At 38.5% G+C, this 22,220-nt stretch overlaps 2 protein-coding genes across 2 annotated transcripts; one reads left to right on the top strand and one right to left on the bottom strand.

Moving 5' to 3' along the window:
* The first annotated feature begins 2,400 nt into the window (after positions 1-2,400).
* Positions 2,401-3,384, top strand: LOC122214086 (olfactory receptor-like protein OLF4). Its single transcript, XM_042928731.1, has one exon. The coding sequence runs from the start codon at positions 2,401-2,403 to the stop codon at positions 3,382-3,384; it is 984 nt and encodes a 327-aa protein (XP_042784665.1).
* Positions 3,385-11,699: 8,315 nt separating this feature from the next.
* On the bottom strand, positions 11,700-12,662 carry LOC122214088 (olfactory receptor-like protein OLF4). Its single transcript, XM_042928732.1, has one exon. The coding sequence runs from the start codon at positions 12,651-12,653 to the stop codon at positions 11,700-11,702; it is 954 nt and encodes a 317-aa protein (XP_042784666.1). The 5' UTR covers positions 12,654-12,662.
* Positions 12,663-22,220: the final 9,558 nt, after the last annotated feature.

Genomic DNA, 22,220 nt, shown 5'->3' with positions numbered 1-22,220 from the left:
ATGCTGTAAACATCCTACAATGCCCAGGACAAAGTCCACCAGAGAATGATCTGGGCCAGAACGTCAACAGTGCTGAGATCGAGAAATCCTGAGTTAAATAACACATATCTATATTTTTAATACTTAGAGCTGTCTTCAGATAATTTATCTCAAATGTTATAGCACGTCACATTTCCGCTATGAAAATTAAAGAGTACCGTGTTGCTGCCTGTTTAACAGTTCCAATCCCAACTGGTGTGGCAGCTCTTTAATTTTTTGACAGGAAGATTTAATTTTTTTGACAGGAAGATGGATGTGGAAGAGATTTCTTGTTTTTGTCGTAAACTATCAGTGAGTTTGAACAAAATTCATATACTTGGTCGCCATTTTGATTTGCCCATTGTAATTATATGCCCACATATTATACGCTCATTTGCTACAGCTGTCAGCATTTCAAATGATTTTTACAGTTTATTTTTCTCTGTTGAATTATATGGAGATAATTTGGCCATAAAAATATTTTAAATTCTCTTAATGTATAACTTCTTCCTTCTCAGTTTCTTACTTTAATTAAGACAGTTTTGTGGTAGATTTTTTTTTTTTAGTTCTTTATATTTTGGGAATTTTTTTTTTGGTAGTTTAAAGGATGTTGGGTGATTTTTTGTATTTTTTAAAATTTATTTTTTAATTTCAGTATAATTTGCATGCATTGTTATATTAGTTTCAGGTGTACAATATAGTGCTTCAACAATTGTATACATTACTCAGTGCTCATCATGATGAATGTACTCTTAATCCCCTTCCCCTATTTTACCCATCCTCCCATCCACCTCCCCTCTGGAAACCATCACTTTGTTCTCTATAGTTAAGAATCTGTTTTTCCTTTGTTCATTTGTTTTGTTTGTTAAATTCCATTGATGAGTAAAATCATATGGTATTTGTCTTTCTCTGACTGACTTATTTCACTTGACATTATACTCTCTAGGTCCATGCATGGTGTAACCAATGGCAAGATCTCATTTGTACCTCTTAATACCCTTTATCTACCCCCGCTCCCACCCCACCTACCCTCTGGCAAGTACCAGTTTGTTTTCTGTATTTAAGTATCTGTCTGTCTGTTCTTGTTTTTACATTATACCTGTAAGTGAGATCATATGGTGTTTGTCTTTGTCTAACTTATTTCACTTAGTGTAGCATCCTCTAGATTCACTTATGTTGTTGCATATGGAAAGGTCTCATTCTTTTTATGGCTGAGTAATATTCCATTATATATACCTATGTATATATATATATATATACATATATATATATACACACACACACACACACACATATATATATATACACAATATATATATCACCAATATATACTTTATCTATTTAGATATATACCAATATATATACACAAATATATACCAATATATACTTCATCTTAGATATATACCAATATATATATTAATAGATACAAACACACACACACACACACACACATATATATATATATATACACACACTAATATATACTTTATCTACTTAGATATATACCAATATATATTTTATCTACTTAGCTATATACTAATCTACTTTAGCCATTCATGTATCAGTGGACACACGAGTTGCTTTCATATCTTGGCTATTATAAAAAATGCTGCAGTAAACATGGGGTGCACATATATTTTCAAATTAGTGTTTTTGTTTTCTTTGGGTAAATACTCAGTAATGGAATTACTTGATCATGTAGTATTTCTATTTTTAATTTTTTGAGGAGCCTCCATACCGTTTACCACAGTGGCCGTACCAGTTTGCATTCCCACCAATGTGGATGAGTGTTCCCTCTTCTCCACATCCTCACCAACATTTGTGTCTTGTCTCATTATACTAGCCATTCTGACTGGTGTGAGGTGACAGTCTTCTTCTTTTGGATGCCACATAAAGGGAATTGTTTTATTTCCTTTTCAGATCATTCATTCTTCATATGTAAAAATGCAACTGATTTTTTCTGGGTTGGCTTTGTATCCAGTTACTTGGCTGAATTAATTTATTGGTGATACAATTTTTTTGGTGGCATCTTCAGGATTTTCTACATATACGATCACATCATCTACATACATAAATTTATTTCTTACTTTACAGTTTGGATACCTCTTCTTTCTTTAATTACTCTGGCTAGAACTTCCAGTGTTATGTTGAGTAGAAGTTGTGAAAGCGGGCATCCTTTCCTTGTTTCAGATGGTACAGGAAAATGTTCACTGCATCACCTTTGAGTATCATGTTTGCTGTGGGCTTTTCATAAATGCTTTATGTTGAGATAGTTTCCTTTTTTTCCTAGATATTAATATTCTTGTCATGTTCCATCCACAAATATAAAAATTAATGTCTTGAGTGCAGAATATAAACAATAATGTATCAGCCAGATTAGCAATGCATGATCGTGTCATGCTTTTTTCCTCTTATTTTGATAGTCACATCGACTACGTGGAACTAGGCAATGATACACGAAATTCAGAATTTCTTCTTCTGGGATTTTCAGAGGAACCAGAATTGCAACCCTTCCTCTTTGGGCTGTTCCTGTCCATGTACTTGGTCACCATACTTGGGAATCTGCTCATCATCCTGGCTGTAAACTCTGACTCCCACCTCCACACGTCCATGTACTTTTTTCTCACCAACCTATCTTTTGTAGACATTTGTGTCACCTCCACCACCGTCCCGAAGATGCTGGTGAATATACACACACAGAGAAAAATAATAACTTACGAAAGCTGCATCATGCAGATGTACTTTTTCATACTCTTTGTAGGTTTAGACAACTTCCTCTTGACTGTGATGGCCTATGACCGCTTTGTGGCCATCTGTCACCCCCTGCACTACACGGTCATCATGAACCCTCGGCTCTGTGGACTGTTGATTCTGGTGTCCTGGATCATGAACATCCTGCATTCCTTGTTACAAACCTTAGTGGTGTTACAGCTGTCCTTCTGTACACACTTGTATATCCCCCACTTTTTCTGTGAACTCAATCAGATGATCCAACTTGCCTGTTCTGACACCTTTCTTAATAACTTGGCGATATATCTTGCAGCTGTGCTGTTGGGTGGTGCTCCCCTGGCTGGGATCCTGTACTCTTATTCTAAGATAGTTTCCTCCATACGTGGGATCTCATCAGCTCTGGGCAAGTATAAGGCATTTTCCACCTGTACATCTCACCTCTCGGTTGTCTCCTTATTTTATTGTACAAGCCTAGGAGTGTACCTCAGCTCTGCTGCTACCCAGAGCTCACTCTCAAGTGCCACAGCCTCGGTGATGTACACGGTGGTCACGCCCATGCTGAACCCCTTCATCTACAGCCTGAGGAACAGAGACATAAAGGAGGCTCTAAATTTATTTTTCAGAGGGAAGTCATAAAAGAGCCATTTTCCCAGAAGTACCTGTGATTGCTGGTTCAATGCTTAACATCCAGAGATTGTGATTCTTTAATTGGATCATGAAAGAAGAACTTAATCCCTCTATTTATATCCTGGAATTTCAATTTTTCTAAAGTTCACCTGTTTTATTGAATTTAAATAAGTCCTTTTGTTTAACATTCTGCTCCTTCTGATAGCTAACAATTTTTCCTTTCTGGTTTTCTTAATTTCCTAATTTAGTCCCAGCCTTGAATCAGGAGAAATTTGGAGATTCCCATTTGCCTCATATAGTGACGAACTGTACTAGTTTTATGGAATAAACTACATTTGGCAACTGAGGCCCTTTATATAATTTTATTGTAGAGAAATTCTGAGACCACAGTTTTTTCACTCTGTGTCTGCCATTCCTTTCCACCTTACTGCCTTAAATGCTCCTCCTGATAATGTAGACTTTAACATACTAGTTTGTTTTGTAACTAGTTTGCTTTGTCATGAGGTTGTATGATCCTCCTTAGGATCCTGTTCTCTCTCTTATCAGCTCAGCATCCACAGTACCCCTGATATAGAAAAGTAAGGCAAAAATTGCTTATGAAAAACATGTTCCACATGTAATCTACAAAGAGATAAATTTGAATAAACCGAGTGACTTGACTTGGGTTTAGTGTCAGAGAAGACCTGAAATATGATAAAGAAAAATTTTGAGTCACGTCATATTTCGTGGTGGAAAATATGTTTTTGATGATGTACATCTACTCATTGAAGTGTGGGATATTTGGTGTCCATATTTAAAGTGTTTTATTCACTGGAGTGAAGATTTTAGTGGCAGATTTTATATTATTTAGTTGGATGATGATATTATTTCTTCCATTGCCCTTACCTTAATATCTCATCTTTAAAAATTCTGTCATAAAATTATAGTGTGAGTGAGTGAAAAATACATGCATTTACACTGTCATTAATTTTTTTTACCTTTTTTATGCTCTAAACTCTCTTCAATCCTCATGATCAAAGGATTACTCAGACAAGAACTTGAATTCCTGCCCAGTAATGCTCTGGAAATTGAGATTTGTGACAGAAAGTCCCACAAGTTATCCCTGCAAAAACAGACAGGTCTTTCCAATCTCTACCAGTTACCTGGAAAAGAACCTGAGTGGTGGTCACTTTTTAGTACCCTTATCTGAAATAAATGTGAATAACCAGGTCATTATGAATGCTTCCTTTGAATATCAGAACAAATGTCAAACATAAGAAGCAGCAGGTTATTAATATTCTCAGCTCTGTTTACTTTGATTATTGTATCAATAAGCTATTGCTGCATAACAAGCTATGACAAACCTATATGATTTAAGATAGCGCTTTAAAAATTTTTTAAACTTATATGTTAGTTAGTTAATAGGTTGTGCACTCTTGGTTTCAGAAGTAGAATTCAGTGATTTATCACTTATGTACAACACCCGATACTCATCACAAATGCTCTCCTTAACCCATCACCCATCTCGCCCATCCCCCCCCCCCTCTTCCTTCATCAACCCTCTGTTTGTTCTCTATCATAAGAGTCTCGCGTGGTTTGTTTCCTTTATTCTCTCCCCACCCCCACATTATGTTCATCTGTTTTTTTTCTTAAATTCCACATATGAGTGAAATCAAATGATATTTCTCTTTCTCTGATTTATTTCGGTTAGCATAATACATTCTAGCTCCATCCATCACATGGGAGTCTGTGTTGGGGAAGTCTTTTGGTCTCTGTTGGTCTCCTCATGAGGTGGTGGTCAGCTGTGGGTCAGCTGGAGGAGCTCTGTTAATCTTGGCTGCATTCCCACATCCGGGAGCTTGCTGGTGATAGGCTAGGCTAGGTTGATCATCCTTAGAGCAACAGGGCTCTGCTCCACGTGATTTCTCTTCTTACAGCAGGCTAGCTTGGACTTGTTTCCATGGCAGAGACAGGGTTCCAAGAGTGCAGCAGAAACACACCAAGGACCCTTGAGGCACACTGTCATTTTCACCATACACTCTTAGCCAAGGCGAATAAAATACTGAATTCAGTCCAGATTCGAAAGTGGAGAAATCGGCTCCACCTCTCAATGGGAGGAGCTTCGCAGTCACATCGCAAAGTACATGGATACAGAGATAAGCGGTGAATTGGGGCCGTCTCTGCAAAAGGTCTGCCACATGTGTAATTTTCAGTTCAGTAAAGTTTTATTGGTACAGGACATAAAATCAACATACAGAACAATATAGTTCAGTATAACATAGTGATTCAACAATTCTATACATAACTTGGTGCTCATCTCAGTGAGGGCGCTCTTAAGGGTTGAGTCTGCAGGATTTTCTATATTCAATTCGTTATCATATGTAAATAAAGACAATTTTACGTTATTTAGATAATCCCATTTGATCATGAAATATAATCCCTTCAATGTGCTGTTTGATTCAGCTTGCTAATATTTTTTGAAAAATTTTGTGTCTGTGTTCATCAGGGATATCGGTCTATAGTTTTCTTTACTTTTTTTTTTTTGTACTGACCTTTTTAGGATTTGGTGTCAGGGTAATGCTGACTTTGGAAAATAAGGTTGAGAATGTGCCCTCCTCTCTAAGTTTCTGGAAGGGTTTGAGAAGAATAGTAATTCATTCTTGTTTACATAATTAGTAGGACTCACCTATGAAGCTCTCTGGTCCTGGGCTTTTCTTTGCTGGGAGATTTTTGATGACAGATTTAATATCCTTACTCATTTTTGATCTGTTCATATTTCCCATTTCCTTCTGATTTAGTGGTGGTAGTGTGTATGTTTCTAGGGATTTATCTATTTCTTCTAGGTTGTCCAATTTGTCGGAGTGAGATTGTTCATTGTGGTCTCCTATGATTCTTCCATATTCTGTGGTATTGATTATAAGGCTTCACCTTTTGCTGCTGATTTTATTTATTTGAGTCTTCTCCATGTCCATTTTTTTTTCTGGTCTAACTAAAGGCATGTGAATTTTGCTTAGATTTTCAAAAAATTGGTTCTTCACTTTGTTAGTCATTTCTATTGGTTTTCTGGTCTATATATTATTTGTGTATGCTCAGATATTTGTTATTTCTCTTCCACTGCTGCTTTGGAATTAGTTGGTGCTTTTTTTTTCTAGGTCTTTGAATCATAAAGTTAGGTTATTTACTTAAGATCTTTTTATTTGTCTTAATGTAGGCATTTATTGTTATAAACTGCTCTCTTAGAGCTGCTTTTGCAACATCCCATAAGTTTTGATATGCTGTATTTCCATTTTCATTTGGTTCAAAATTTTTAAATTTCTTTTTTGATTTCTTCTTTCATCCACCAACCATACATGAGTGTGTGGTTTAATTCCCACACATTTGCGAACATCTCATATATCTGTACTCTTGCATTCACTGCAGCATTATTCACAATAACCAAGACATGGAAACAGCATGGCATCCATCGACAGATGAATTAATAATGATGGCATATCTATACAATGGAATTCAGCAATAAAAAAGGAAGGCATCCTTTCCTTTGTCCAAATGTGGATGGAACCCAAGGTAATTATGCTAACCGAAATAGAAAAAGACAAATACTGTATAATCTCACTTATATATGAAATATAAAAGTTTGAACCATAGAATCAGATAGTAGGTTCATGTTTGCCAGTGGCTGGCATTGGGGGAAAGGAGAAGATGCTAATGAAAGCCTATCACCCCTCAGATATAAGATAAATAAGTTTTGGGGACTTAATGTACAATATGGTCATTATGCTTAACTCTATTATGTTGTATACTTGAATGTTGCTAACAGAGTACATAGTAAATGTTCTTACAACAAAAGGAAATGGTCACCATGTGAAGTGATGGATGCATTCACTAAGCTATTGTGATGATCACTTCACAACAGATATGTATATGAAATCACCAGGTTGTATGCTGAAACTTCCGCAATTTTATACGTCAATTAAATTTCAATAAAGCTGGAAAGTGAAGAAAAAATATTCCTATGTCTCTGTCTTCCATTTGCATTTAACAATGTCACCGCCACCCAGCAGAATCCTCCCCATGGGAAAAAAAAAAACAGTATCAGAATGAAAACCTTTGTGAGTATGTCAATGGGAAGGTCAATCAATAGGAAAACAGTATCAACAGAAGGGTGCCATGAAGATCGCATCAGTGATACAGCAGTTCTTAGCTCCATTAATCATGAGTTTGATATGAGGTCCCTGGTCTCTCTGAGGCATCTGGAAAGAAAACCTTTAATTTCTTTGATCTTTTCTTAGACTAGGAATGGCGATCTAAAGGCAAGGGGTTATATCTGGAAGAAAGCCTGACCCCCAGGAGTAGAATTTCCATAACTGCTCATTATGCCCCTAATTCATTCTCACTGTCTTCTCTGAGATAATTGCATTGATGAATGTGGAAGTGGAAATTAAACTTTGTTTTTAGTGTTTATTTATTTATTTGGAGATAGAGACAGAGAGAGTATGAATGGGGGAGGAGCAGAGAGAGAGAGAGAGAGGGAGAGAGAGAAAGAGAGAGAATCCTAGGCAGGCTCTGTACAATCAGTGCAGAGGTGGGACTTGAACTCACAAACCACGAGATCATGACCTGAGCTGAAGTGGATGCTTAGCCAACCGAGCCACCCAGCTGTCCTGGAAATGAAACCTTTTGAATTGAAATTTACAGCAGTTGTAGACTGTTTGCCGCGATGGCCCCAAATGCCGGTCTTTCTCTGTAGCCATGTCTCCGGCCATGTGTGCAGCACCTACCATCAGGAGGTGGAGACTACTCTTCCATCTTAGAATTGGGATGGGTTAGGATTTTTTATTTAGTGTGGGCAGCAGAACTTGATAGAAATGACAGGGGACCTCAGAGGTCTTTGTGCATTTCTGCTGCTCTCTCTTGGAACTCTGCCTCCAAAAAGTGAATAAAACAAGGTGGGTTACCAGAAGTGTGGACATGTGGAGCAGAGCCAAGCTGTCCAAGCCAAGGCCACCCTGGACCAGCCACAGGGAGCTAGCTTAGCTCCAATTATATTAGAATGCCCTGGCGAGATCAGCAGAGCCTCCCCAGCTGACACACAGCTGACTCAAGTCCCTTGAGGACATCAACAGAGATTAGAACAACTCATCACCATACAATTCCAGTTGATACTAAAGACATTCTACCAAGCCATTTGCTCTCAGGATGGTTTGCTACACAGCAACATTCATGATCATTCTGTTATTCAAATTCATTTTGGATGACTATTAGAAAAAATCTTCTCCACTGAGGATTCTATTCAGGTAACCAGTAGAGGTTGGAAGGACATGCATTTTTGTGGAGAAAATATGGTGACCTGGAATCACATAACTGGGCAGGAATTCAAGCTCTCTTGTGTCCTGCAGAGGCATCTTTATTTTAGCCCCATGAGACTCATTTTCAACATTGACCTCCAGACCCGGAAGAGTAGAAATTGGTTTCTTTTGAACCCTTAGTGTGGTAATTGGTAATAGAAAAGTGACAAAAACATTTATCCCATACAACTGTCTTTGAAAAAATGGAATTTACATCTTTCAACTCCTTCACTTAGTTTCCTTGAGTAAAAGGGCATTTTGTGTTGAAAGCCAACTTGAGTAGAAGAAACAAAACCTAAAGTCAGTCTGGAGATATTCAGCCCTATTAGCTGCTACAAAGAATTTCTCCTCGCATAAATGTAAATGTGTTTCTGTCTTTGACGCTTCTGGGATTAGGATACGAAAAGAGATTCATTGTTAAAATAAAGACCACCTGTTCTACTCTAATTTTTTTTTTGTCTACATCTCCACATTCCTAGAATTTCATGTTAATGCAAACCTTCATTCTCTTCCTTTCTTTACCCTCCAAGTTCTCTCAAGCTTTCAACACAACAGGTAAGTTATAATGAGTTATAATGAGAGTTATGGGTCTTACACATGTACATATGTGTATGTGAGTGATTGAAAGAAGAATGTACATACATACCCATACATTTGTATACACACAACCCTTATTCTTGAACATTCTTTGGACCCAACAAAGTATTTCTACACATGTCATCTTTCCTCACCACATCCTTTGACGATATGTTCATTATTCCACATTGCCTTCAGAAGAAAATGAAGGCTAGGGGCATTATGTCCTAACGATTACCAAACAAAGCAGTTCAAACTTACTGTGCACCTTCCTGAGTTCCATATACACGGCACCATGCAGAAGGTATCCCTGATTTTTCAACAATTCTTTCAATTTCGAAAATTGTACACTTTAAATATATATAGTTAACGCCCGTGCTAATGTTCAAAAAAACCCAATTGGAATTTAAACATCTAGTGGTGTGTGACTCAGGGCCTAATTGGTGTACAGTTAACACCTAATGGGGCAGGAGATCTCACGCTACCAACTGTGAAAAAACAAAAGTTGACATGTGAATATTGAAATAGTAGGATTAAAATAAGACAATTCACGTTTGATAGTGTCATTTTTTTTGTAGATCAGAATATTAGCATATATATATATATATACATATATATGTATATATATATATATGTATATATACATATATATGGAGTAAAATGACATAAAGTGGTTCAAGACAGAAAAGCACGACAGCCACTCACATCACGGATGAACCTTAGAAAATCAATGCAGAGACTTGCACCTGACGATAGACTCATGAGGAGCCCAGCAGAGATCAGAACAACCCCCTACTCTACAATCCTGTTCGATAATAAAGGCATTATATTAAGCGACTTTTTTTTTAAAAGATGCTTTGTATGCAGCAATAGCTAACTGATATAATAATCAAATCAGGCGGAACTGAGGGCATTTGTCATAATCGGATTCTTTTCATTCTAGGCATTTGTTCTGATAGTTGAAGTGAGCGTTATGATTATTCTGTCCCTTAAGGTTATTTCATGTAACTGTATTAAAAAAATGAATCAATTGAAGCCCTTTGAAATAACATGGAAAGGCTGGAAGGACATGCGTATTTGCACAAAACTTGTGATTCTGAATCACATACCTGGACGGGAATCCATGCTTGCTGGATTAGGTGATCACTTGCAGTGATTAGGAGGAGGATGTTTAATGGTTGATATTGATATTGCTCATCGGCTGCCCGTTTAGTGGTTATGGCAAAATTCCAAGTAGTGGGAGATACATCATTTAGAGAAACGGAAGAAATCATATTTGTATGGAGCACTGGGAATTTTTGAACAGAAACCAGAAAATGATTTAATAAAACCCCAAACATGCCACCCACCTTTCATCTTAAGGAATTCACCTTACAAATGGACTTTGATATTCCATAATTCAATGAGTAGATGAAGTGCCTGAGAAAGAAATATTTTGCATAGTAATAAATGTATGATTTAATATTCTGCTTCATCATACTTAAAGTCAAGTTTGACCCTAAGGCCATATTATATCAATCTGTTTTTTCCATATTTGTCTTTCTGTGTAGATTCCACTTGGAGACATGTATTTTATTATCGTTTGTTTTTTTTTTTTTTTTTTTTTTGCCAATGACTATGGTAAGCATGGTGACAAAACTGTGTAATGGAACAGGATTGGCTATAACAACTAGTACATCCTGCATCATCAGGAAGAGCAGTTAAGGTAGTGACATACAAAGGAATGATGTTCACAAGAGTGAAGCACAGTGGCCTCAGATCTTTCTCTCTTATAAACTTACATAACTAGCTGTGGTGGCCAAGAGTAGACTTTCCGTAGGAGTAGTATCACTCATTACTTTTTTTTCAGTCAAACAAAAGAAAAATACTCACCATGATATATTTTGAGAAGAAATTATTCTTTAAAATTTTTAAACGTTTATTTATTTTTGAGAGAGAGAGGGAGAGAGAGAGAGAGAACAAGTGGGGTAGGGGGAGAGAGAGAGGGAGACACAGAATCTGAAAGCAGGCTCCAAGCTCTGAGTTATCAGCACAGAGTCCGATGTGGGGCTGGAACTCATGAACTATGAGACCATGACCTGAGATGAAGTCCAACGCTAAACCGACTGAGCCACCCAGGTGCCCTGAAAAGAGATTATTCTTAACATATCCATCTAGTCCTTTGAAATAAATGAGAAATGCCAAATATTTCACATCCAAGGTGAGGAATAACATTGGGTGAGTAGGAAAATGACAAAGGAAAAATTTCTTGGATATCAAAGATATCACGAAGCTTAATCAAGCAAGTTACAAAATTGTACAGAGAGGTTGGAAAAAAATAGAAATTCCAGGAAAAAACAGAAGAGGAATATTTTACTTCCACAGTCTGATTAAAGAATCTCAACATTTGGCTCAGGCTTGGAGCCCTGCAATCATGTCACTTCTTCAGCCCAGGACAATTGGCCCTTTTGTAGCTGCCATCCCAGAGAATCTCATCAGAGCCTCCTTTATGTCTCTGTTCCTCAGGCTGTAGATGAAGGGGTTCAGCATGGGCGTGACCACCGTGTACATCACCGAGGCTGTTGCACTTGAGTGGGAGCTCTGGGTAGCAGCAGAGCTGAGGTACACTCCCAGGCCAGTACAATAAAATAGAGAGACAACCGAGAGGTGAGACACACAGGTGGAAAATGCTTTATACTTGCCCTGAGCTGATGAGATCCCACGTATGGAGGAAACTATCTTATAGTATGAGTAAAGGATCCCAATGAAGGGACCACCACCCAGCAGCATAGCTCCAAAATACATCACCATGTTATTGAGAAAGGTGTCAGAACAGGCAAATTGGATCATCTGATTGAGTTCACAGAAAAAGTGGGGGATTTCCAAGACTGTACAGAAGGACAGTTGCAACACCATTAAGCTTTCTAACAAGGAATGCAGGACACTCGTGATCCAGGACACCAGAACCAGCAGTCCACAGAGCCGGGGGTTCATGATGACCATGTAGTTCAGGGGGCAACAGATGGCCACAAAGCGGTCATAAGCCATCACAGTCAAGAGAAAGATGTCTAATCCTGCAAAGAGTGTGAAAAAATACATCTGTGTGATGCAGCCTGCATAGGTTATGACCTTGCTCTGGGTTTGGATGTTCAGAAGCATCTTCGGGACGGTGGTGGACGTGAAGCAGATGTCTACAAAGGACAGGTTGGCCAGGAAGAAGTACATGGGGGTGTGGAGGCGGGAGTCAGAGCTGACGGCCAGGATGATGAGCAGGTTTCCAAACACAGTGATCAGGTACATGGAGAGGAAAAACCCAAACATGAGGAGCTGCTGTTCTGGTTCTTCTGAAAATCCCTTAAGAAGAAATTCTGAAATTCCTGTATCGTTTCCTGGGTCCATGTGGTGGAGGTGACTACCAGTAAAGGAGAAAATAACATGACAAAACTTCACATCAATGGGGATGGCCCACATTGTTCAAAGGCTACAATTTATATTTTCTGATCAAGAAAGTAACTTCAATATTTTGTGACTGGATTTTGGCCCCTTCAGGGGATCCCATTTCCTCTCTGATTAGGAATTTTCATTCCCAACATTGGATGTTCCCCTACAGGCTGGGTATTGTACAGTTTCAATAAGAAATTGTTTCATGCATTTGAGGACTATATATAGTGTTGACCATGTTTTCAGTATTTCCACGTCATTAAGTAGAGGATGCTGAACAGCAAAAATTCCTACAATTCAATGATTGTGATAGGATATATGCATATATAAAAATTGAATTATCCTGAGTTGGTGTCAGAGGCTATGAAGAAAATGAAAGCAGGTAAAAGGAGAGAGTGGATGGGCTGCTATGTTGGGTTTTCAGTCAAGATCGGCTAAGAAGGTGACATTTGAACAGAAACTTCAAGGAAGAGAGAGTGGAAGACAGGAAGCTTCCTGGCAGGGGGAAGGCCAGTGCAAAGGCCCTGAAGATGTGCTTCTTTCAGAAGAATCAAGACTCAGAAGGAAGCCAGTGTGTTGAGTGGAATGGACAAGAGGGAGAGAGATGAGAGATAGTTGCAGTGAAATTTGTAGAACCATGTGACCTCACAACCGCTCAAAGTCAAGACACAGGGAATCCCTCAACCACACCATGTACCTCTTGCACTTTATTAATTTGGTTATAGCAGCGTCCTGTCCATTGAACATCCCTCCTTAGTATCATCTGTTGATTGAGTCTGGCCTGTGTGTTACAACAGTGGCCTTGGAATAGAGGATCCCATGTACCCCTGCTCTGACTGCTCTCACAGCACACACACACACACACACACACACACACACACACAAACACAGCACACACATACACACAGCACATGCTTCACATACACACAACACAGCACACTCTTCCTGGTGTGTGTTACTTCTCTGTCCTTCTCACCTCCCCCTGCCTGCCTTAACACACTGTTTAGGATATGAATACAAACACATCACATTACCTTTCCCAGAAAAAAGGTAGAAGTAGTACCCAGAAATTCCTATTCATAGCTTCCCAAGGACAAATAGTCTTAGGGCTCCATTTCGGAATGGTCGCTTTCAGATCTGTATGTAAAAAAACATAAAAAAAATTGGGTTCAATGAACAGAGAAAGAAAGAGAGGGAGAGAGAGAGAATGGCGCTGGTGGTATTCAATCTTGGTTATATCCCATTTATACCCTGCAAAAATAATTAAACAGCAAAAATAAATTTGTCCATTGGACAAAACTAGCGACATCTGTATGGTGTGAAACACCTCACAGATTGAACATAACAAGAGAATAAAGCAACAGTGCACAAAATATGGGCGTTTTTCTTACCAGATAGCAGAGAGCAGAAGGCTTAATTTTCCCGTGTGTATTCCGTATTCATTTGGCTAGTCAGTTTTTATATGGTCCAACAGACAATGAGGTAAGCCTCTTTATCACTTGTCTTATGTGACATATTGTTTTTTCGTGTATTTGGTATTCTCAGGCTTTGGGTTTTAGTCATTTTCTTGACAAGTCTGATGAGCACAGCTAATCATGGTTCTGTTCCTTGTTCAACACGTAAAGTCCTCCCCAGACTCTGAAATCCCACACACCCCATGACAGTCTATCCTCTAACTCTGAATAATCTTCATGTAACTTATCCAAATACATTACTTGTACTCACATTTGTTTCGCTGCACTCCTGTCTGTCGTGACGTTGATTACCAAAGGAGCAGGAACTTCTCTTCATCTTCTTCTTTACAAAAGTATGTGGGTGTATATGCACTTATATAGAAACACATTTGAGAAAATGAGACACTATGAAATACAAAGAATGACTGAGGAAATAAAATCAGGTTAAAAAGAGCAGTTTCAGTACAGCCATATTAAGAAAAATTGAATGGAGTTTTAAAAAATGTTTTTAAATGTTTTATTGATTCTTGAGAGACAGAGAGACAGAGTGTGAGCGGGGAGAGACAGAGAAGGAGGGAGACACAGAATCCGAAGCAGGCTCCAGGCTCTGAGCTTGTCAGCACAGAGCCCGATGCGGAGCTCAAACTCACAGGCTGGGAGATCATGACCTGAGCTGAAGTCAGATGCTTAACCGACTGAGCCACCCAGGGGCCCCAAAATTGAATGGATTTTTGAGCAGTAACTGAAACATGATCTACAGGAGCAGTAAGTCAACAAAATCAACCCAGATGAATAATAAAACTCCACAAGACCTGGAAATAAAAGAGTGTAATATATAAAGTTCTTAGAAATTTCTGGCATACAGCAGATGCTCTTTTAGTATTTGTTGAATGGATGTGGAATTAGGTCTCATTATATGTGGGCATTTAATACTTGACAAAGCTGCATTTAAGTGTAGTTGGAAAAGACTGGATTGTTGAGTGAAAGCTGGCACGAAGGCTTTCTACGTGGAAGGAAGTGTGGTGCTTCCTTATTTCACACATCTCACTAAAAATCCAAAGGATTAAGTAAACCCCCAGTGTAAGAGTAACCATTCCATTTTAGATGCACATCTAGAAAATTACATATAAAATCTACAGGTGGGAAAACATTGTAATTAAGGCAGAAAAAACTCTCAGAAGCAAGAAGATAGATACATTTAACTAAACAAATTTAAAACTATTTTATGGCCCGAAGTACCTAATGAAAGTCAACAGAGAAACTGATTTACAACAACGATTTGAAATGCTGATAATTATAGAAAAATAAACATATAATTTGTGGACATATAATAATAATAGGCAAATGAACACGGTGATCGAATATATGAATCTTTGCTTGAGTTCATTAGTAGTTTAAAAAACCAACAAGAAATCTCTTTCACACCCATCACCCTGAGAAAACACTCAAAAGGCTGTCACATTGAGTGGGGTTGAAAATTTTAAATAAGTAGCAAAGGGGCACTTTCTAATTTTGCACTCAGAATTGTGAAGTGTTACAGTATCTTGGGGAGGCTCTGAAGACAGTTAAAAATATTAAAAATACAGACATTCTTTGGGTGCCTGGCTGGTTCAGTTGGTAGAGCATGTGACTCTTGATCCCAGGGTTGTAAGTTCAAGTCCTATGTTGGGTGTAGAGATTACTTTTAAAAAATAAAATCTTTAAAAAAATACAGATATTCTTTAAGTCAGGGTTTCTCAGTCTCTGCACTATGGACATTTTGGGCCAGATCTTTCTCTGTGGTGGGAGTGTCAAATGCACTGTGGAATGTTTAGAACATCCCTGGCCTGTTGTGACAGCCCAAAATGTCTTTGAATATTTCTCAATATCCTCTGGGGGACAAAATCACCTTTTGTTGAAAACCATGGCTTTAACCATTTAAAAAGGTTTTGTAGCATTGATATAATAGTACTTTAATGAGAAAAAATATGAAAGACCATCAAAAGTGTAAATGGCACAGCCACACCATGAAATATCATGCAGGTGTTGAAATCATGAATCATGAATGGCTCAGTTGGTGGAATGTGTGACTCTTGATCTTGGGGTTGTGAGTTCGAGCCCCACGTTGGATATAGAGATGGCTTAAAAATAAAATCTTTAAAAGAAAAAAGAACTAATGAATCAGCATCACACTGGTTGACTAGAAAAACACGTGTAAGTTACTACTGACTCAGAAGGCCTGGGGGAGAAGAGCTAGGAAAAAAGATTGTGCAGAACATAAAGAGTATTTATGATACGCATGAGTGTCTTCGTACACTTGAATTGAAAGTGTGTGAATATGTTTGTGTGCATAACACAGAAAAGTTTGAAAATAAATGAAGACTTTTGAAAGAAAGAGAAACTTAGGTTTCTAAGTTCTTCTGTTGAAAGAAAGAGGCACTTTGGTTAAGCAGAATGGTTCAAAACCACTGCACGAAACAAAATTGAAGGAAGACCCCAAACCAACTTCTGAACCAAAGGATTTAAAAGAGTAATAATTAAGTGATACTGTCGTGGGTCCAACTCTATATTAGATCGCTAAGGACTTGGGAATAACAGAAAATGAAAAGTCTTTTATGTGGAGAGTAAGTGATACATAAGGTTTAAATTCATCTCACATAAAGATAGATGGGCCAGGTATGCTTATGGAAGGTAAAAGTGATTCTTAGTCAAACGTGGAAGAATGCCTTCCAAGTGATGGAATTTCTATTTTAGAAATAAGTAAGAAATACAGAGAGCTGAAAACTAGTTAGAAATATATATATAAGGGGGGGATTTATGAGAAGGATATTTACTTTCATTTTGTGGAAAGCAGTTCATCACAAGGGAAGACTATTAAGGTGACAGAACTATTATTTCAGCAAAAAAAAGAAATAAATGAATAAAAAGAGAAAAAACAGTGGAGGGCATACATTATGACTAAGTCAGACTTGACCACTCAAAATTTATACACTCTCACACATTCTGCTCAAATACATCTACGCATCCATAAAAAAGAAATGGCAAGTAGCTAAGTGGGTGAAATAAATGCCAATTCTTTTTTAGGAAAAATGAAACAAAAAACAGGAATAAAACCATTCCAACCCCACTATACAAACTCCAAGGACTTCCACAGACAATTTTCAATAGAGAAAGTGGGTGGCTAGCTAACCCAGAATATATTCAGGCTCACAGGTAATGAGCTAATTGTGAAGGGAGCTCATTAGCATACCATTTTCACATAATACATTTAAAATCTTCTTTTAAAAAATGTTTAATTGCTTATTTTGACAGATATGGAAGGAAAGCATAACTGAGGGAGGGGCAGAGGCGGGGGGAGAAAATCACAAATAGGCTCTGTGTTGTCAGTGTAGAGCCCAACTAAGGGGCTTGATCCCACGCACTCTGAGATCATAACCTGAGCCAAAATGAACAGTAGGTCACTCAACCAATTAAGCCACCCAGGTGCCCCTACAAAATTTCATTTGAATACTCAAGAGAGAAGGTACAGTGATATGTATGTTTCATGTACCCCTTTTGCAGGACGTACTTGGGAGAATTCTTTCATCTGGATTTTTCTCATCAGTACGGAAATGTAGTCTAATATGTCCTATCTTAAATATGAAAAGACATGTCCCCAGTTCACAGTGTATCCCTCCACAGCTAATCCTTGACTTTTCTACCCTGGTTAATTGTGAAGATCCTTGGTCTTAGGTCCTACTTTTATGTTTCCCATCTCCCCCTAATTAAGTTTCCACTATTATCATCTAGTTGTTAACGTTGAACCTTGCATTTCTGAGTTCAGTCTTTACTTCTATTTATAGCATCATAAATACAACAATCAATCAATTTACTAATCAAGCCAGCAAACAACTACAGCAAACTCTCAGCTCTGGCTAGGCTAGATTGGCTCTCAGGTGACCTCAGGAAAATGTTCTTGACTTTCATTCTCTTGACCTTCTCCTGCAGCACTTACTGGGATGTAAAGCTCATCTAGATGGGGTCTCTGAGAGGAAGGTCTCTGCATGGAAATCAAAATATACCTATCTCGTTGGATGGTGGATTGAAGCTCTGTCTCCAGATGTGAGAGCAAGGATGGGTCAAACTTCGGTGTCCCATCCAGACTTAGGACTGCAAAAGAAATGACCAGGTCTTGTCCAGCCTGATGTTGTACACACTGTGCAGCTGCAGCAGAGGAGGTATTTACAGCCTCTTAGGTCTGCTTATTAGGCACATTTCACTGTTGTTTCTCCCACCTTGAGGCATGTGATTCCCCTGTGGGACACCCGTGTGGACAGAAAGGAAATTATTCCCGTTGAATTCCTGTTCCTAGGAGACCAGGTGATAAGCCATTTGAAGCCAGTCTTTCTTACTCTTTTTCTATTACTTCTGCTGCCTTTCAGAGATCTGAACTCCCAGCACCTTATCCCAATCCAGAGTGAACATTTTCTCTTGTTGGAGACTGAGAAACTGATCTTGACTAGGTCCCTTGGATTCTTCAAAGCATTGATTGTGGTGGAGACACAGCCCCTGACATCTCTAGAAAGTAACTTTTCCCCTTTTCAACAGAGATGTTAAGTTTTTCCTTTGATATAAAACCTTGGGCACTACACCCATGGGCTTCATGACAATTTTGCAAAAACAATTAGGGATTTCATACTTATATCACAAGTTCAGAGCCAGTACTTAAAATGCCATTATAAAATGTTTGTTTATTGTAAGAGATATATTTAGATGTTTTTATGCACTATTATCTGAGTTTAGCAGCTTCTAGGAATTGCCTGATTTAATCTTTATAAAAGTTCATTCTGTGAGGAATACTGTTGTGAACTCCATTCCCCATGGAGAAATGGGGCTTGAAGAATTTAGTGATCTTCTCAAGGTTATGGTTTCAGAAAGGGGTAGCTGTTGATTGGATTCTGTCAGGGTGCTCCATTTTTCAAACTCTGTGCCCATGGTTCCCACCCAGAGATGAGTCTTTCCCCCTGGGGGTATTTGACAATGTCTGAGGGATGCTACTAAACACCTGTGGTGAGCAGGACAGCTCCCAACACAAATCATCATCCTGCCTCAAAGGCCAAATTGAGAATGTGTGAAAACCTACTCTAGCCCAGTGCTTCTCCAACTTCAAGGTGCATACGAATCACCTAGGATCCTAGTTTAAATGCAGATTCTGATTTTGCAGGTGCTGGTGGGCTCAAGATACGGTGTGTCTAACAAGCTCCTGAGCAATGTTGATGCTTCAGGTCCTGATTTGAGGACCTCTTTGAGTAGCAAGGCTGCGGTCCTGGGATAGATCAAGGGGCAGGTGGTTGTAGGTCTTCTTCACAAAGCAAGTTGTGTTTGCATAGAATTTGGAATGACAAGTGCATCCGGTCATTCTAGGGGCTGTGATAAATTCTGTTTGTTCCTTTTATTTAAGGGCCTTGGAGTGACATCAAATAAAATACTTTTGGAGAAGACTTTCTAGCAGGCAGAATGAGAGCCTCCTGATATTTTCCACATTCTAAATCCTAGAAACTTTGAATATGTTATTTTTTATAGTATGGGGCGAGATTGAAGTAACAAATGGAGCAAGGCTTCTTTTTTTTAAAAAAGATTTTTTTTCACATTTATTTATTTTTGAGAAACAGAGTGAGACAAAGTGTGAGCAGGGGTAGGGGCAGAGAGAGAAGGAGACACAGAATCTGAAGCAGGCTCCAGGCTCTGAGCAAGAGATCAGCACAGAGCCTGATGCGGGGCTCGCACCCACAAACTGTGAGATCATGACCTGAGCAGAAGTCGGACACTCAACTGACTGAGCCACCCAGGTGCCCCTGGAGCAAGGCTTCTAATTAGCTGACCTTAAACTAAGATTGGCCAATACTATGTAGTGGAACTAACGTAATCACCATGGTGTTTCAAATGTTGGAGAGGAAGGGAGAGTAGTTGGATCAGAGAGAGATGTGAGGACACCACATTGCTGGCTTTCAAGATGCAGAAAGGGCAATAAGGCAAAGAATGTTTGTTGTCCCTAGAAACCACAATAGGGAAGAAAATAGTCTCTCCTGGAGCATCCATGAAGGAACCAGGCCCTACAGACATCTTGATTTTAGCCCATGGATACTTCAGGTCTCTAACCTCTAAACTGCAAAAGCATAAATTTGTTTCTTGTGAACTTCTTGTGTGGTAATTTGTAATGGCACTAAAGGGAATATAATATAGACATTCATCCAATAAAATTGTTTTGGAGGAAAATGAATTTTAGTCTCTCAGTTAATTCATTTCTCTTCTCTTGAGTAAGGGCATTTTGTGTTGAAATCCAACCTTAACTGGAAGAAAAAAAGTCAAATTGGAGCGTCTGCCCTATTGCTTAAATGGAATGGAAAAAGTGAACTCCTCATTGATAAAAATATAAATGTGATTCTATCTATCTATCTATCTATCTATCTATCATCTATTTCAAAAGTTATCTCTTGCTAAATGTGGGGGCTCTAACTCATGACCCTGAGATCAAGAGACCCATGCTCAAGGCACCTGGCTAAGTCTGTGAGTGCATGACTCTTGAACTCGGGGTTGTGAGTTCAAGAAACACTTGGGTGTACAGATAGCTTAAAAATAAGATCTTAGGTCCAATTCTGGAGTCTCTATTCTATTACATTGGTCTATGTGTTTGTTTTTGTGCCAATACCATACTGTCTGATGATTAAAGCTTTGTAGTAGAGGCTAAGGTCTGGGATTGTGATGCCTCCCTCTTTAGTCTTCTTCTTCAATATTACTTTGGCTATTTGGGGTCTTTTGTGGTTCCATACAAATTTTAGGATTGCTTGTTCTAGCTTTGAGAAGAATACTGGTGCAGTTTTGATTGGGATTGCATTGAATGTGTAGATAGTTTTGGGTAGTATTGACATTTTAACAATATTTATTCTTCCAACCCATGAGCATGGAATGTTTTTCCATTTCTTTGTATCTTCTTCAATTTCCTTCATAAGGTTTCTATAGGTTTCAGCATACAGGTCTTTTACATCTTTGGTTAGGTTTATTCCTAGGTATTTTGTGATTCTTGGTGCAATTGTGAATGAGATCAGTTTCTTTATTTGTCTTTCTGTTGCTTCATTATTGGTGTATAAAAATGAAACTGATTTCTGCACATTAATTTTGTATCCTGCGACTTTGCTGAATTCATGTATCAGTTCTAGCAGACTTTTGGTGGAGTCTATTGGGTTTTCCATGTATAGTATCATGTCATCCGCAAAAAGTGAAAGCTTGACTTCATCTTTGACAGTTTTGATGCCTTTGATTTCACTTTGTTGTCTGATTGCTGATGCTAGAACTTCCAACACTATGTTACTAATCTTTGACAAAGAAGGAAAAATTATCCAATGGAAAAAAGGCAGTCTTTTTAACAAATGGTGCTGGGAGAACTGGACAGCAACATGCAGAAGAATGAAACGACACCACTTTCTTACACCATTCACAAAAATAAACTCAAAATGGATTAAGGACCTGAATGTGAGACAGGAAACCATCAAAACCCTAGAGGAGAAAGCAGGAAAAACCTCTCTGACCTTAGCTGCAGCAATTTCAGATCTGGATATCGAACCGGATCCGATCTGATATCGAATGAGATATCACCTCATGCCAGTCAGAGTGGCTAAAATGAACAAATCAGGAGACTATAGATGCTGGCGAGGATGTGGAGAAGTGGGATCACTTTTGCACTGTTGGTGGGAATGCAGTGGTGCAGCTGCTCTGGAAAACAGTGTGGACGTTCCTTGAAAAATTAAAAACAGATCTACCCTATGACCCACCAATAGTACTGCTAGGAATTTACCCAAGGGATGCAGGAGTGCTGATGCATAGGGGCACTTGTACCCCAATGTTTACAGCAGCGTTTCAACAATAGCCAAATGATGGAAAGAGCCTAAATGTCCATCAACTGACGAATGGATAAAGAAATCGTGGTTTATGTACACAATGGAATCCTACTTGGCAGTGAGAAAGAATGAAATCTGGCCATGTGCAGCAACGTGGATGGAACTCGAAAGTGTTATGCTAAGTGAAATAAGTCAGGCAGAGAAAGACAGATACCATA

This window comes from Panthera leo, chromosome A2 (genome assembly GCF_018350215.1).
Source record: "Panthera leo isolate Ple1 chromosome A2, P.leo_Ple1_pat1.1, whole genome shotgun sequence".
NCBI lineage: Eukaryota > Metazoa > Chordata > Mammalia > Carnivora > Felidae > Panthera > Panthera leo.
This window is presented reverse-complemented; position numbering and strand designations above follow the sequence as displayed.